The following is a 17,114-nucleotide window of genomic DNA, read 5'->3' as shown; positions in this document are numbered from 1 at the left end:
ACAAGTATTATACACTGATACATGCTACACTATATTCATCTAATGAAGACAGAACTGAATTGCTAATGAACTCTTGGCCAAATGCACTTTTCCCCTGTTCCCTTTAGAAGTAGTCTTGAAGGCCACAGAAGTGGCCCAGCACTACTGAATTCCTTTTTTCTTTCCCCAACGTAACTAAAACAGCTTTAAATACATTTTAAGAAAAACTTAAGAACTCTCATTTTTCTCAAATAAGCTAACATTGTATAATAAAATGAAAATGTATTTTTTTAATGCTTTGCTGCTTAAAGAATTTCTGCTCTCCAGCAAAATATCAAACCAAACGGCAGAAACATTTTTGTATGCTTTCTAATGTTGGTAGTCTAATAAATGCAACAGAGCACTGCTGGAATCCAATTTAGCTCTAACTGGGGTTTAAAATAGCATTTTTTAGAAGAATATATTATTGCCTGCAAGTCAACTGTTTAGCTCCTGAAAATGCCTTGCCAGGAGTGGACTTAGAATACAAAGATAATCCATGAAATCAAATACTTATAAGGAAGCTGGGAAGTTTGACATGCTTTTCTCTCTGGGTATTTCATTCTGTTTTTCTTGGAAAAAGCCACTTGGTTACCTTCACAAACTTTCTTCTTCCTCTTTGTTCCCCTCCTCTCTACATTACATAACCAAATGAGGAAGCCTACTATTGTAGTACACTCTTCTTTAAAGAAGAGTATTTAGCAAGATTCAAAGAGAAGATATTCAAAAAGATTTCATGCTGTAGTTAAAAATAGATTATTAGGAATTAAGAAAAGTTTGTCTTAGCTAAACATGGAACACCAGCCCACTCCTCCCAGACTCAAACACATCTGTGGGCCATTCATGCATGGCCTTAGTTTTGACACTGCTATGCTTGTCATTTGAAACCTGGTTCTCTGATGTACTCTTTCTTCTCTCCATATTCATCTGTAAATCAGAGCAAATAAACCTAAGAGGAGTTCTTCAGGATTTTCCAGGGTTTGATTTTTAAAATTATAGGTGGAACACTCTTAAACAGAGCGGTGACATCTACTGTATATAGCTGAACTATTTACGTCATCTCAGGTATGAGACTTAGCTGTATTATTTATCTTTTCTACCCAGGACAAGATTGCATTCTTTCTGCATCACTTCAGCATTTAACAGAGTAGATAAAAAGGAAAACAAAAGGAGCAGAGTAAGAATAGAGCAAAAACGAAGAACAAAAACAGACAAGAAGATGCAATTAGAAAGCATCGATCAGTACACTCCAGACATAAATGCAAAATGTCCATAAAGCCCCTATGCCAAGTGGTGAGTACTGGGTCATTCTACTGATGCATGCAGATGGCAAATTAACTCGTGTATGGCTGACTTCATGGAGAGTCATCTTTTGCATTTTTAATACCTATGCTTTCTCAGCTACTGCTGTTCTGAATTGGTAAGTTCCTCAGTGCAATGTATTGCTTCTCAGGAACATTAAAGCTATTTTTAAAATTGCATCTAGTTTGCTACTAGATGTCAAAGTGAAGTCTTCCTGAATCTTCAACAGTTCAAATTCAGTCTCTATTCCAAATTAACATCCAGCATCATTTTGCAATTACTATATTAGTTAAGGAGGTATTACTACTACATGTTTACAGGGCTTCAATCTTAGTCTTCAGGTTTGTTGTTTTTACTTTTAATATTGTTGTGTTGAGTCATTTTGCATTTACACCCGCCAAGCAGCTATCCTCCAATGACAATCACTAACTACATAAAAACTGTTTTTGATGGGCCTTTGATGGTCTTCTGGAAGCCTATCCATAGGCTATGAATTACAACATAGAAGAACTGACAGTTTCCCTTAGTCTCCCCTTTCTTAGCACCAGCCACAAAAGATGTTTTAGAATTATATGGTACAAATCAACATGGGCAGCTGCACAAGTCCTATTACACAAGCACAAGCACTTCAAAACAAAACTGCACTCATTCAGAAAGTTTTCCAAAAGGAGTAAACATTTATTTCAACTGAACATTAACTGCCTTCTCAATTTCATTATTAAGTACATTACAAAGAGAGAGCCAAAGACAGATCAAGTGCCCAAGTTAGCTCTGATAAACTTCGTATCAACACAGACAAACTATTCCAAGTAAAATATTTCATCCCCAGGAATATAATTTCAGGCATTTCTGCAGTCTCATGTACAGTTTCTTTCTTAAAAACAAAACAAAAACAACAACAAAAAACAAGATATTTCAGAACTTCCCTCCTGAGGAGAAACACTGTTACAGTAACAATGCTGGACATGGCCCCAGACAACCTGCTTAAGGAGGAAGTTGGACCAGATGACCCTCAGAGACTTCTTTTGACTTGAACCATTCTGCAAGTGCTACTGACATAAGATTCAGATCTTCCCCCTGGACTGATGACAACTAGCTCCCTTTTCCCCTTCCCAAGATATTCCATATTACTTCAAGTTACTTGCTCAGTAAAAATGCCTTCTAGTTTGTGGTTTAGATCACGTACATATTACAAAGCAGGAGAAATGCAGCATTCAGGAACTTACACTGCTGTAGCTTCATAAAATAAATTTGTACTATTTACTGGAACATCTTAAAATCAATTAACTCTACTAAATTATTACGAACCCTAAGTTAGTCCAGCCTGTTCATGCTACTCAATTAGAAGTCTAAAGTTGAGCACCTAATCTCCCTACTCCCCCAAAAATACTGCTTCCATTGTAAATACACCCAACCTACACTAGCTTTCTCAAGAGACACATTCCTGGCGACTTCCCCGTGAGGTAATAAAACACATCAGCAATACTCTAGAGATGTTCAAAAGTAAAAAAGATATTCTTTTACCAGCATTTGGTCATAAAAGTTATTTTAGCTCTCTTGAACTGCTCTGCACTGCAAAAGATGCCTGAGGAATTACTGTTGTAGAACCATTTTCTTTTTTAATCATTGATCAAGTGTGAAGATAAAGACTCACATGGAAATTAAAAGGCAAGAGTTCACAGATTGTTAGCCATATCAGCCCAAAAAAGTGCAGCAGGAAATAAATTATGAAGGAAAAAAAAAACCAACACAGAAACAACTACTTCCAGATTCAGGCTTACCAGGTGAGGCTTCCCAATAAATTTCCTGAAAGGTGGCTTAATGAACCTCATGGGCTTTTGGAAGCCATCAAGTTGAGAGTTCTGTAATCTTGAAAAACTGCAGCTTTGCTGATTCCTGAGAGAATAATTCCAGAGAGAACAATTAAAATCCAGAACCGGAATATAGCAACACGTTTAATTTTAAATGACCTTACTTTAACATTGGTACCACTTAGAAATGGTAAAATGACAGCTTCTATGCAATCTTAATCTAAGATATTTGATAAATGACTACTGCTCTGGCTAAAGAGAAGTCCAAGTTACACACAATCATACAGTAAACTCCATTTTCTTATGCAACGATAACAAATGGTGACTTCTGTCTTTCTCAAAGCCTCACTTTTTAAAACAAGTTTCCCCGACTCCCACAGCTACAGCTCCACGCCTGGCTCACACTGCCCTCTGCTGGCTGACACGCTTTTTGTATTTCAGTGGTTTTTTAGATTGTGCTACCGTCAAAGTCGCACACAACTTCTCATCTCACCAATTCCAAATCAGATAGAAGCTCTGATAAATATCCAGATGCTAGAATATGCTTGTTACCCCTTCAGTTAGTACAACACAGCTCTGACTTCGGGTTTTTTTGGTTTTGTTTGTTACTGAGCACAATGCTAATTACTGATACATCCACAACCAATAAATAAAACATACGTGTACCATGAAAAGTAATGACTAGAAGCCAAAATTTATAGTTCCCAGAACTATAACACATATAATAAAAAAGGCCAGAAGAAGGCAGAATGGGCTAGTGGATTAAGCACTGTCAAGATCTCATATGCGAACTGTGAAAAAAAGCCTGCTTTTCAGGAAGGTGCTATCCATCTTCCATTACTGCCCTCAGCCTGCAAATGCATTAGCCATCAGCACTGCAAGTGTAAGTGTCCTCCAGCCTCCATCAAGCTCAAGGACAGCCACACTTCATAAAAAAACCCGAGCTTCCCACTGTAAATAGTATATATAGAAGGTAAAGCAAGTTAGTAACCGCAGAAGTAGCAAAAAAAAGCCTTACCAGACAACTGAGCCAAACACATACTGAAGGTACAGCATCAAGCAAGTATAAGGCTATAGGCAACAATCCAATAATTTGGTTTTATTTTTCCTTTGACAACTTTCATCTTTTTATCTACACAATTTCAAACACAGGATTTTTTCTCTCTTTTTTTTTTTTTAATACAGTTTTACTAGTCAATTTTCCTAAATATGCACATATTGTCACCATTTGCCATTATAAACTGTTTAAAAATGGACAATTAGCAATATATTCATGTATCTGCAAAACGTGACTACAGTGTAGATGCATTTCATTACACTCTGGCAACTCTTCAACCAACGCTTCTAATACAAATAAGCCATTCGTGTAATCTTAACATCAAAAGCAAAAATAGGATGACTGAGGTTAGCAAACACCTCTGGGCCACACATCTTTAGCAGACCTGCTGCAGGAATTCAGAGCAGTAAAAAGCTATTCCAAAGTTTAATGTTAATTAATAAAATTAAAACAAACAAACAAATTCTGTTTGCTGACATTCCACGATACCACAAACACCCCGAGCAGCACAAGAATGCATTCGTTCTGGATCATTATTATGAAACTACAAAATACCAATGAAGTAGTAGCAGAAAAATAACCTCTACCAACATAATACACCATTACATAGGAAGCTTGAAATTCTACTGACACATGTCACAACTGAAGTCAAACTTCAAAAGAAAATCACAACAGATTTGAATGCAACTGCGGAAGCATCGATAAAATTAAATGTACCAGAGAAGAACAAGCTTAGGCAAATGTGATTATTATTAGCTAATTACCTTGGAGCTGTACCATCCGTATGAAATGCTCTCTCATCTTCATTCTTCAGTCTCTCTTTTCTTCTCCTTTCTATATCATGCCGTAGATCATTTGGATCTTCTAAAACTCTTATGATGTTCTATTTAAGAGGAAGGGTTGGTGCCAAGTTAGCTTGTAATAAGGAAATATTGACTTCATTTGTCCTTCAAGGGTTTTATTCAGTAATCTTGTTGACCAACCAAATAGGCACAGGACAGCTGTGCATCAGCCTAAGAATCCGAAGTCCAAAACAATAACAGTAGCTACTCCCTGACAATTACCTTCTCCCACCATCTGTCTCCTTACACGTTTCTGAACAGCAGCGAACAGAAAGCTGGAATTTCAGCTCAATAACTGCTCTACATAAAGCTGACAATAAAAAAAAAATTCACAAACTACAGTAAATCTTAAGAAAGTCTACTCTTCTTAATTAAGTTGTACCTCCACATATTAGCACCACAGAAAAACAACAGGAAACCAAATCGCAGTAAGTGTAGTTTGTAAGGGGGAAACAAAATCCCATGCCCCTGGATAAAAGCAGGGATTAGCACTGCGTTCAGTATAGAACTGCATTCTGTACGTTGGGCCAACCTAACATCACAGGAGAAATATTAAGGGTTTTTCCAATCTCAGACAGAAATTAGAATCCATGTCAGTTGCCCACTCAGTATTTACATTAAATAAGAATAAATAGTTCAAGCAGTAGCAATAACCACGCTCCAGTTATTCTAGAACACATCTGCACTCTACTTACCACAGTAATGGAAGTACATTTAATATCTGTAAATACAGTCACGTGCATTCCTTTTAAAACAGAATTGCTAGCGGTCTCCAAAGCATGTAAGAGTAGCTTTTCAATATAAAGCAGAAAAGTGTTAGTTACACCTATGTAACTTTCACTGAACTATTAAAAAAAAAAAATAATACCTGAGGAGATTCTGATGGGACAGTTCGTTTGTTCTGAAGTTCTGCTAAAGACATGTCAATCCTCCTGAAACAGCAAAATCACACAAGAATAAGCAGCATCAATATAAATCATTATTAACCAACTACAGAATCTTTGCAGATTACGTACAGATAATTTAGAGTCAGTGAAAAACTGTTGTTTTTGGTGCAACAAACAACTCCAGCTATGTAACGTAAAGCCTACTGAAGATTAACTACCTTGATGCAAATAAATTAAGGCAGAAGCACACCAATTACCTGTGAATTTCTGGATCCAAACTTCTTTTAACTTCATTCATATTTGGAATTGGTTTATCCTGGATTTTTGAGAACCGTTCATGCAGAGTTATGTCGGATGATGTAAAATAATTTGCTGTGCAAAGACATTAAATACAAGAATGTTTAAGCGCACTATTTCAAGTGTGTTGTGGGAAATATTATCTTTCAAAAGATTAACTGCTAAGGACACCATGACAACTTTGAGATTAAATTCCAAACTATTTCCATTTGTAGTTTAATGTTCCCAAATGAGAGATTAGGCCAGCTCAACTCAGACAGCCCTCTTAGTTAGTAAGATTAAGCTGAAGAAAGTTAACTGTTTATCAGTTCCATCATGGCAACTACTAGAAGCAACAAATAAAGTTCTGCACTACATGTGACACGAGTCTAGAAAATCATCTGAAAAATTACAGGAACTATATGTAACTAAAACGTTGTGACTACAACAAAGCTTTATTTCCCCCCCCAACCCTCTTCACTTGTTAAAAAAGCAGTTTATCCTCAAGCACTTCCATGAAATCCCTTCTACGTTCACAGCCTACAGTAATCTCTAAATAAGGAGCAAGACCTTCTAACCAAAGTGCTCCATCCAACCACTTCAGCTCTTCAACCTGCATTCTCCTTCAACGAATGACACGAAAACAAATGAAACCTAACACCTGACATTTACAAGGGCAGCGTGCCTAACTCATTATTTCTTTTACAGTAATTGTAAACACATAAATACACACATATACCCCAAATACTACAGCCACCTTTAATTTGATGGATAATTGTGATTATTTCCTGAGTAAATTCTCGCGACGGGTCGCTCTCAACACCTCGTGCTACAGATTCCATGTGCTCGAACACCGGATGAAAGTTTTCATTTTTCCTGCCGACAGCAACCAGATCATGTGACATCTGTCTGTCTGCAGTATGACTAGAAGCAGACCTAAAATAAACATTTGGAGATTCTCATTTTCAAAGAATACTTGAAAATTTCAAGCAAAGAAGTAGAACAAGACAAAAACGTTTTCAACAGTACACAAATGCTAAAATCTCTGCATCTTTGAAAACTGTATCACTTGAACTCAGTGCAACATGTTCTCAGTAACAACATGTGAACTTAGGAATGCGTGTAGCATATTTTTGTCAGGTTTTACTCATTCTAAAGAGATGCATAAATCAAATGGTAGCATTGCTTTGTTAGAACTATTTTCACAAGGAAGCTGGCATTAAAATTTCTGCTGTTCTTGGTGCAATAAAAGTACCTCTTATTTGGAAACAAGTTGAGAACTCAAATATTCCATGTAAAACTTTTAGGACAAAGACTTTGCTGTCCATTCTGCAAAGTGATAATGCACCTGTCTAATCTGTATTTCAAAAGAAAGTAGAATTTCATATAAAGATTGCACCAGAACCAGCCTCCAGCAAGTCCCAGGAGTCAGCTATCTGTCTTCAGTAAATGCCTTTCGGTGAATCCAAACAATCTCCCTTTAGGTATTTATTACAGATGATTTGAATTGCCTAACTTCTCTCTAGGCTTATAAAGAATGTATTCTTCTCAGCTCAGTCATTTTAAGTCATGTGTTTGTTAAATGCCTGAAGTAGGCAGCATGAATACTCTCAGTCATCAGCTTCTCCGAAATTAGCCATTTAGTCTCTGCTAATGTCTTTGTTGTTGCAAAAGCAAACCTGCACATCAAGTAAACTACTATACTGACTGCAGCTTTTCAGTCTGTAAATAATTATTACATGCACTGTGCATGACTTTCAAGAATAGCAGCAAGAAACTACTATATATAGAAATCATCCCACAGGCTTCCAAAAAGAAGCGGCAAGAATTAACTTTTTTCCTTGCTTTATCACTTAGGAAGAAAGAATTGTTCCCTTTCCTCAGTCTTTCGTATTAACCCCTTACATGGGGACAGTGAACTTGTCTTCACAACTCTTCACTGTATTACATATTTTCTGAAATATTGGAAAAAAAAACTGGCAGAGATGTTTTGCTTGAGAGAAGTAAAATACCTTTTAAATGAGGACTGAACAGCTTCCAAAAGAGATTACTGCCATTACCCTCACCTACAGCAGGTAGTCAATTGACCAGAAAAGCCTGCAAATATCTATACAAAGCAAGCTGCTTAGTCTTTACAATGTGTTCTTCACTTAGGCTGCCACATTAACCCTTTTCTCCAATTGAGTTGACAAAAGGAATGCTAAAGACAACCAGAAGTACTATACACAAGACAGAAACATACTCCATTACTTTTCAGTTCTGAGGCTTCAAAAGATTGTTACATCATTTGCTGCAATACTAAATAATATAACCCAGGGATTTCGTTTTTTGACAGCTTTACTGGACTTCATCTTAAACATCTGAATGTGTACCTGAGATTTATGCAATTTAAAAGTTAGCTAGTTTTCAAAAGAAATGAGGAACTCCTCAGGAAGTCAAAAAAGTCATTATATTCCAGAACAAAGAACAGGATGCAACTTTTCTGGTTTTGTCTGTTTTGAATAAACTTAACACATTTACTCATAATAAGCAACTTTATTTACAGTTTGTACTGGTCTTATCTGCTCTGTTCTTTCCACTTGCTACCAGACTCCCATGAGATTAACTAGGCTTTTTTTGGGCAATTCTTTTTTGGTTGGTTGTTTTTTGTAAACAGCAACAGGCAGTGAGTTTCCAGCCTGCAAGTTAATGCTTTAAACAAAGCAAAATTTAAAAGGTACAACCTTAGTTTGTCCTTGTTACTTCCTAAGGAAATACGGCTTCCCTTTGATATTCACAAACTTTAAGCAGGCTGGAATAAGGAACAGATGAGGGGAAACAAATACCTGTACCTGTTCACCGTTTTCTTCATGTCCACTTTGATTGTGAGATGTTCCCTCCTACAGTTGACATCTGACACTTTCACATCTGAAACAGTATGACTTGAATCATGCTGGCTACTGGAAGAATCTCCTTTTCTCCTGAGTTCCCCTTCTTTCCTTACTCTTTCCTTCTGCTTGTTTTTAAAGGGTCTCAGATCAGCATCCATTTTAGAAGAGTTAACGCAAGCATTGCAGCCCTTCTTTGAACTATATTTAGGAGGGACTTCAACATGCCCTTCTTCAGTCTGTCTCGCTCTTCCACCACTAAAGTAATCTAACTTTTTGCTATTCCAGGCACCCTTAGAAGATCCGTATTTCTGATCTTCCTGCTTCGCATACTTCTGAGCTCTATCATCTGTGAAAGGCTTTTCCCCATCCAGGTGCCTGCGCCGTTTGTGATTGTATTCATAGGCTATCTTTGTGACAGATCCCTCCGAGTACTCCCTTTCAGTCGACCGGTGAGACTGGGCACCCAGATTTCTTTGCTCCTCCTTTTCTTGGTAGGGTGAAAAAGAACGCTCTTGCTTCCACTTGGAATTTCTTGCTACTTCTCCACCGTCATACCTCTCCATTTCTTTAGCCCTTTTAGACGTGTGCCCATATTCTCTGTAATCGTGATCTTCAGGATACCTGTGTTGACATAAAGCAATTTACACTTGCACTAGAGAAGAAAGCGAGAACTTATATGTGAAGAATGTTGGACAGCAGAATGCGTGGCAAGTTAACCCATAATCCCTCACGCCAAGGTACGGATGTGCAGGGGCTCTTAAGAGGGAAATATTATCCTTTCATACTCTAGCCATCAATATGATTTACTTAAAAGACAAATACTTCACTATTACCAGTCGCCCATAATTAAACTACAAAGTGGCAAACGTGTTTCAAGGTGGTTATCTTCAACTATAATGAAAACAGACTTTCACTTGAGGCTTTACACCACAATACCCAGGTTTTAATTATTTTATTCCTATACCTCTTCTGTAAAGAGCTCCTTGACGTAAATTCATCAGAAACTCTTCTGGGTGACTGACCATACTTCTCTTCATGTAATCTCTGGTGCCTCAAGTCATCTTCATGCCATTTTCGTTCAAATTTACATGAAGCCCCTAATGGTCTGTGAAAAGGTTTAATTCCTTTTTCATTTCCAGTGACTTTGTAGTGTTCAAACGTGTATCTTTCTTCCATTTTGTAATGGTAAAATGACCGACTGTGCTCCTTATATGGTATTTCTGAGTATTTTGGTGGTAACTGACATCTCCTATTGCCTTCAGTTCTTTCCGATGAATGTGTTCTGTAGGGCTTATGGCTGTAAGCATCTTCCATGGGAATTCTTTTCAGGTTTGGTGAAGGTGACCTACGTTCATACATTCTCTGGTGGTTATTTCCATGAGGTGCAAACCTGGAATTGCTTTGTCCGTATTTTTCATCATCTGTTCTCCAAGTCATAGGTTTCCTTAGGTCCTTACGAAAGCTTTTATATTCACAGTCATAATTAACATGAGCGTGCCTTTGCCTGTGGTGCTCTGGACTCCTAAATGCTGGAGATAAGGACCTAAGGCAAAGATAAAACTCACTCTGAGTAGTCCCATAAAACTGAATCAACCTCTTAAAAGCATCTATTCCCTAAAGAAGCCCAATTTCAATCAACAGGGAAGAGAAATTCAGAACCAGTCAAGATATTCAGTGTTACTTGTCTAGCTAGAGTACAAGCTTGCTTTCAACTCTACTGAAAGCGTTCACAGGAAAAATACCCACTCAAAATACTGGTAAGTCAGTCATTTTCCTCTTTTAGCTTTAGAAAAAAATAAAAAATGCTATAAGTAATTCAATGTATATAAAGTTACCACTACACAGAAAACAACTGTTACACATTTTCACACTTGTCAAGCATTCCCTATCTTTTCCAGGACCAAGAGGAAAAAGAAAAGGCAAAGAGAAAAAAAACCATGAACAAAACACACAAATGTAAAAAAGGAAGAAGAAAAGCACACAGTTTTCAGATGCTCTTTGCGTATCAAGATTGGAAAAAAAAAAAAAAAAAAAAAAAAGTAGTTTGAGAAAGGCTGTTTTTTGTCTTTTTGTGCATGTGTACATGCATATACACATTTTATACAATTATTGCAGCTTCTGCTCTTATAAGTTCAGGTGCACCCTTCTCAGCCTTGAACTGTGACTTACAGTTAGAAAAACAAAAGCAACTTGAGTCTTTTAGCTAAAATCCCATTAAAGAAAAGCAGCACAAGCCACTAGCAAGAAACAGAAAGTAATCCCAGACCAAAACCAGACACAGCATTCACTGTATATTCTCAGAAAATAGCATTAGAAAGGAATTCAAAGTTACTTCCTTTATGCATATATTACAAATATAGTAAGAGTATGTGACATAATCAATTCCTCTGTTTCAGCAAACAAGTTCAAAATCAGACCCTAGATCTTCATAAAACTATGTAAGCTATACAACTACCACCAGTACCTATACTGCCACGCCAAAATTTGTTTGACTGTTTTAATTAGGGCTCATATTTTTATGAGAGCTCAGGCATTTCCCTCTGTTCACTCAAAGGACATTCCTAATCAACAGTACAGTATGAAGCAGGTAGGATATCCCTAAAATTATGCTTGTGTTATTCAATAAACTTCCTTGATTATCCAAGACCAAGAGGCAAAACATAAGCAAGCTACAGACATCAGGTTGAGTTGGAATAAAAATAAGTTCAACTGGCTCAGGACTTGGGAGTTTGGTACTTCATGCAATTTCAATTCCCAAAATATTCAAGCCTAACAAGGCTCTTAGAAAGAACGAAAGCTTAATCTTCCCCATTTTTAAAAAAGTTAGTAACAAAATTATGATGTGGAAAAAGTGTTACAGAAACTAAGTTTGAAAAACAAATCAGGATTCTTTAAAATGCATCTTTGGCAAAAGAAACTACGTCCATTAACTGCAATGTTTGAAGACTTCATTATAAATCTTTCTTCAGAACAACATTCCAGAACACGCAGAGTTAAAGATAAAGCATTTACCTTTGCTTCCATCGTGGTGATCTTGATCTAGATCTTGTCATCTTCTCTCATGTGTTTATATGAAGTTCTTGAAGCTGTAAAAATGACACAATTCACTGGTATGATAAAAGAATTCACTACAGTTTCCAACAGGGGCACATTTTTAACCAGGATAGCATCAGATGCATTAAAGTTGAGGTGTGGCATACTTTTTAAATAAGTTTTATTTTCACTACTAGTTCTCATCTTAAAGCAAGTAACTTTTGTCCTAATTGCTGATCTTAGAACACAGTTTATTTTCATTGTAAAGGATATAAATATCTGGCTGTCCCTCATCTCTCTCTCCCCACATCCTATAATTTAATTCTGCTTTAAGCTATTAATCTCAAGCAATACGCAGGAACATAAAAATGCTGTAAATACTAGGAGGCACTGAATGCTACAGATGACAGATGGGACAGTGAGCTAGCTTTAAAATGAAGTTTACAAGTACTTGCTTTCATTGCATCATTTCACATGCTGAGCTTCACATTTGTAATAAACACACCAATGCTTTTACATCAATACAGACCTCCTGTAAGCTTTTACTGCTCCATCCAATGTTAATATTTGTATTGCTACATTTCATCCAAATGAAACTATCTACAAAAGATACATTTCTGTACTTTACTTGCTAATAACCCACTACCTAGACAGATTGCTCTTGAATCCTGGAAGCAGCTTTGGGAATCCCTTCTCATAAAAAGATACAGAAGCATCAGAAAGATCTATGAAGTCTATCCTTCTTGGTGCTCTTCAAGAAAAGGTACGAAACTCTTGGAAAACAAGTAAAGAAAGGACATACAAGCTCACTAGTAATGTGACTGGTAAATAAGAATGGAACAGTTATTCATTATTTAGCAAACACGAGGAGTAAAACAGAGCAAAATTATCAGGTAACTGGGTAGAAGTTGGAATTTGAACCACATACCCAAGCCTACCGCTCCTAATTACCACAAGATGCTGTAAAAGCCAGAAATATAAATAGAGGCAAAAAGAGAACCATCAACAGCTTTGAAATTAATGAACAACCAGCCACTTGAAACTGGAAACTAGAAGACGCGTACAGGTCAGTGTTCTTTTATACTCTGTTTTTTACCATACAAACCTTTTCCCAGGTCTACTGCTCCAGAAAAGCCACTATAGACTTTTTGATACTTCAAGGCACTCAGATCTGTATTTTATAACTAAACCATCAACTGAAATTGAAAGGAAAAGGGGGGAAAAAAACAGAACAAAAAAAAGCCAAACCAGCAAGCTTTAAGGCTCACAAAAAACATGCAGGGCCATGCCTACACACGTTCTCCCTAGTCCCACATCATACTACTTGGTCAGATATTACCCCTTGTTATATCTTGTTTCTGTATGATTCTATCATGGATAAAAACAGCGCTATCTTTGAGAACACACAGCATGCCTCCAACACCCACCACCACAGATGGACGCTAGGAAACCACGTATATAATCTGCCACATTTCAGGCTAATTCCAGAGATGTTCACTTCCTAGTCATTAAGTTGGACTGTAATCTAACTGAACTATTATTTGCCAGATGTAGTAACAGCACAATTCTAGATCTCAGAAGTCACACATTCTATGAGTATCTGCTCTGCAGTGAGTCTATGAGGCGAGTCTATAAAGCTTTAAGAACTGTTGCTAGGGACAGTGAAGCAAGAAAGAAGTACCCCAAGATGGCACACAGAATTTGCTCCTTGAGCATTCAGACACAAAGCTAAGCATTACCTCCTAGATCTCAAAGACATGCATCTGAGGACTGCATGGCTTCAATTTAGGCCTTTTGTTCACTCACAGATTCTACTGGCCAAAGTTAAATAAGGTATTTTAACACCAGTACTCACAGCAAGTATTTTTCAAAAATAATGGTGTGGCTGCAATTATTTCCTACTTCTCACAAGTAAGGACGCACCCTATCAAACCAAACAGTATGTCAGAAACATGAGAAAACTGCTCCTGCAAACATTTCAAGAGATTAATATATCACAAGCTCTGAAGATTCATTACTATTCTCTCTTCTTATAAGCTTAAAGTGACTGTTTCACATGCCATTCAAATTCTTGTTTTCCATCCTCCCTTCAGTTCTGAACTTTATTCTTCATTCTAAAAATAGGTAAAAACTAAAAACACGAGTACCACGAAGCCCCACCAAAATCATCATTTAGATTCTGATGCAATGCCACACAGCAACCAATCTAGAATCTGAACTTCCATACCCAAATATGACTTATTCTTTCCAGACCAGCTAAACAATTGCACTAAAAGCAAAAGAAGGAATGATGGTATTTTCAAGACCTCGCCTTAGGATAAACAGGATTACTGTCATTTCCACACCCTAGTGGAAAGAAAGCATTCATTTGTTTTAATGCACCTCCTAAAAGTGACCCAGAACTAACAGATTCACTCTTAGCCAATTTAAAGATGCAACACATAGCATATGAAGGCAGGAAACACACAATGCCAAACAAAATTCCCACTGCAATACCAGAGTCATGAATTCATCTACACAGAATGTCTAAGCACGCTGCTAAACGCGGGTTTAAATCCTCTATCCCAGATCAGCAATACAGTTCCAAATCAAAAGAAAGTCTGCCATAAGGCACTAAGCAGTAAGCCTTTCTACCGCAGAATGATTGGAAAGAAGCAGAGGCCTTGCAGTTCCCAGGTGAGCCATCCAGATGCCTCCTAAATATCAGCTCATCTTGAGTACCAGAGACGCCAGGACCTGCTGCACTCTGGATCCTGCATTCCACCTACTTCTCTCATTGTACTTTGTATGACACCACCGCTACTGAAGCGTGTAAAAATGTTTGTAACTAAGAAGTAGTATTACTAGGTGCATCATGCTCCTCACATTCACTGCATTACAACAATAAGTGACTCATTGCAGGAGTTATCAGTAACTGTGTTTAGGCAGTTCTTTTCTTTGCCTTGACTTTTGGAATGGAAATCAGGCAATGTTTCTCTAAGGAGAAACTGCCTTCAGCCTGCTTCCAGCTCTCCTCTGATTCTACACTTTGGAAACCAGAGCTTTCTTGAAGTTTCTAGTAACAACCTGAAAAATGTATCTTGAGAAGAAGTAATTTGGGAACAACCAGAAATTGTTTGGGACACATCAACTAGAATACACATTCTTTCAGTAAGACCACTGACTTTTAAGAAGTTGCTTTTCTGAATTAAACTAGCCTCCAACTTCTGATTTTCTCCAGCAAGAAACACACACAAAAACACAAAAGAGACTACAACCATCCAGCTGAATGGAATTAGAGTTCTCGCCAATGCAAATAGTCCCAATCAGTGGGCCCCAAACAGCTAAAATCTTACAGACAGGACACAGATGGAGTAGAAGTAGTTAACTCTGTAAACAGACCACAAATCATCAACTGCTTTGTGTGTCTTTCAGGGGTACTTTCCATCAGCTACAATACAGATGGTAGGAGAAACCCTAAGCTGTAAACTAAGGACAATTTCAGAGGAGTAAGCGTTCACCACTTAAATTGTCATTTCCTCTGTGGAGAAGGGAGGCATTTCTTATCCCACTGTAAGGACTGCCAGTCTGTCACTGCAACTGCCTCCCAAACATCATACAAAAGGAAGGGCTACGCAAATATTTCCTAAGTTGCGTCATACAGCAGTCACAAAGACAGATGTTGACCCTCACTGAAAAAGCCACCTAGTTCACTATTCTTCCACCCTCCTCTAAAAGGAAATGAGCAGCTGCAAGCTTCTCATATGGCTCTCTTATAGGCTGGGATCAACAAGGAACTGCAAGGGACATGCCAGAGCATGCCATGTAGTGCTCTAGGGCCTATCAAGAAAGAGAAACCAGAAACTGATTGTCAGCACCAACACAGCCAGACAGAAAAACAATCAAATCCTTAGCTGCAATCCAGACAATTCAGAGATTTTAAAGCAACAGAGAATGTTGTTTATCCTCAAAGAAGAAGCATAGGACTGGCAACTTTTCTAACAGATAAGTTAAAATAACTAAGTCAAAGCTTGTCACGCGTGTGTCCCCAACTATTGCCTGAGCAGGACATAAGCACTGTTTGCTCTTGAAGGAACACACAAGTTCCTTTGACATTACTGCTCAGAAAGGAGTCTCAAACGTGGAGCTGAACCATGACGTACAACTCTGCTTCCTGAAGCATGACTCTGCTTAAGAAAGCTGGCAGGTATACACAAATCTTGCCTCCAACAGAAAATGTCTCAGAAAGAGCATAAGAGCAGACTCACGTCTTCCAGCAAACCAGCTAGAACCTTTCTGAACTGCTGTGAGACTTCACATGACCTTTTAGCTTAGTGCTTCCCAGTCTGGCTTGGACACTACCATCACAAGCAAAGGCTGCCAGCCTCTCATTTTCCCCTCATTTTTCTATTCAACATCTTCAACCTCCAAACCCCAGCTCCCACTTAGCACCCTGATGCAAGGCTAGAAGCCCCGCTGGGGCTAAATGCAGGATGCCATGAGTTGGCCCTCAACCATCTTGCCTCACACTCCTCACTTCAGACCTTCTTCTGTGTCTAGAGCCAGCAGCACAGGGACACAGCAACATGAACTTCCTGGAAGTGGCAGAAAGGGCTCCAACTGACTGATGGCTGTCAGACAGGCATCCAGCGTTGACTGACGGCTCTGCCAGCCCTAAGAGTAACTCCAGACACACTCCCTCTAGGCAGAACACATGACAGCTTTGCAAGATGTGAGCTTGAGAGCAGCTACTGAATTCAAGGACACACACACTGTTGAGGCAATGAAACCCAGCTGAGGGATTTCTAAACTGTTTCGTTTTACAGGCAATGAAGAGATAACAAATCTATGCAAAAGACTGTGGAATATGACCCAAGCATCGTCTGCTAAAAAAAGGGAGAGGTCCTGCAAGGCTGGAGAACAGGATGAAGCACAGGCCCAGTAACCACCCTACGGCCAAACTGCCCCTAGCTGTACAGGTCAAGTGAGGCTATAGCTATGCCTCTGGCACTCCACTCACCTCCAACCATCTCTACCCA

At 38.2% G+C, this 17,114-nt stretch overlaps 1 protein-coding gene across 2 annotated transcripts in view; it reads right to left on the bottom strand.

Annotated features, from left to right (window-relative positions):
• Positions 1-17,114, bottom strand: part of BCLAF3 (BCLAF1 and THRAP3 family member 3) — a 31,159-nt gene that overhangs the window by 9,932 nt on the left and 4,113 nt on the right. The window contains exons 2-9 of one of the 2 annotated variants that reach the window (XM_048932243.1): positions 12,076-12,149; positions 10,028-10,606; positions 9,019-9,684; positions 6,951-7,129; positions 6,175-6,289; positions 5,899-5,962; positions 4,953-5,071; positions 3,102-3,216 (exon numbers count right to left, since the gene is read on the bottom strand). In XM_048932243.1, coding sequence (XP_048788200.1) covers positions 3,102-3,216; positions 4,953-5,071; positions 5,899-5,962; positions 6,175-6,289; positions 6,951-7,129; positions 9,019-9,684; positions 10,028-10,606; positions 12,076-12,116 — 1,878 coding nt within the window. In that variant the 5' untranslated portion in view covers positions 12,117-12,149. The remainder of the gene's footprint in view (positions 1-3,101; positions 3,217-4,952; positions 5,072-5,898; positions 5,963-6,174; positions 6,290-6,950; positions 7,130-9,018; positions 9,685-10,027; positions 10,607-12,075; positions 12,150-17,114) is intronic. The other variant, XM_048932247.1, reaches the window with a different exon arrangement.

Source organism: Lagopus muta, chromosome 1 (genome assembly GCF_023343835.1).
Source record: "Lagopus muta isolate bLagMut1 chromosome 1, bLagMut1 primary, whole genome shotgun sequence".
NCBI classification, from domain to species: Eukaryota; Metazoa; Chordata; class Aves; order Galliformes; family Phasianidae; genus Lagopus; species Lagopus muta.
Note: the sequence above shows the minus strand (reverse complement) of the source record. Positions and strands in the feature narration are given on the sequence as shown.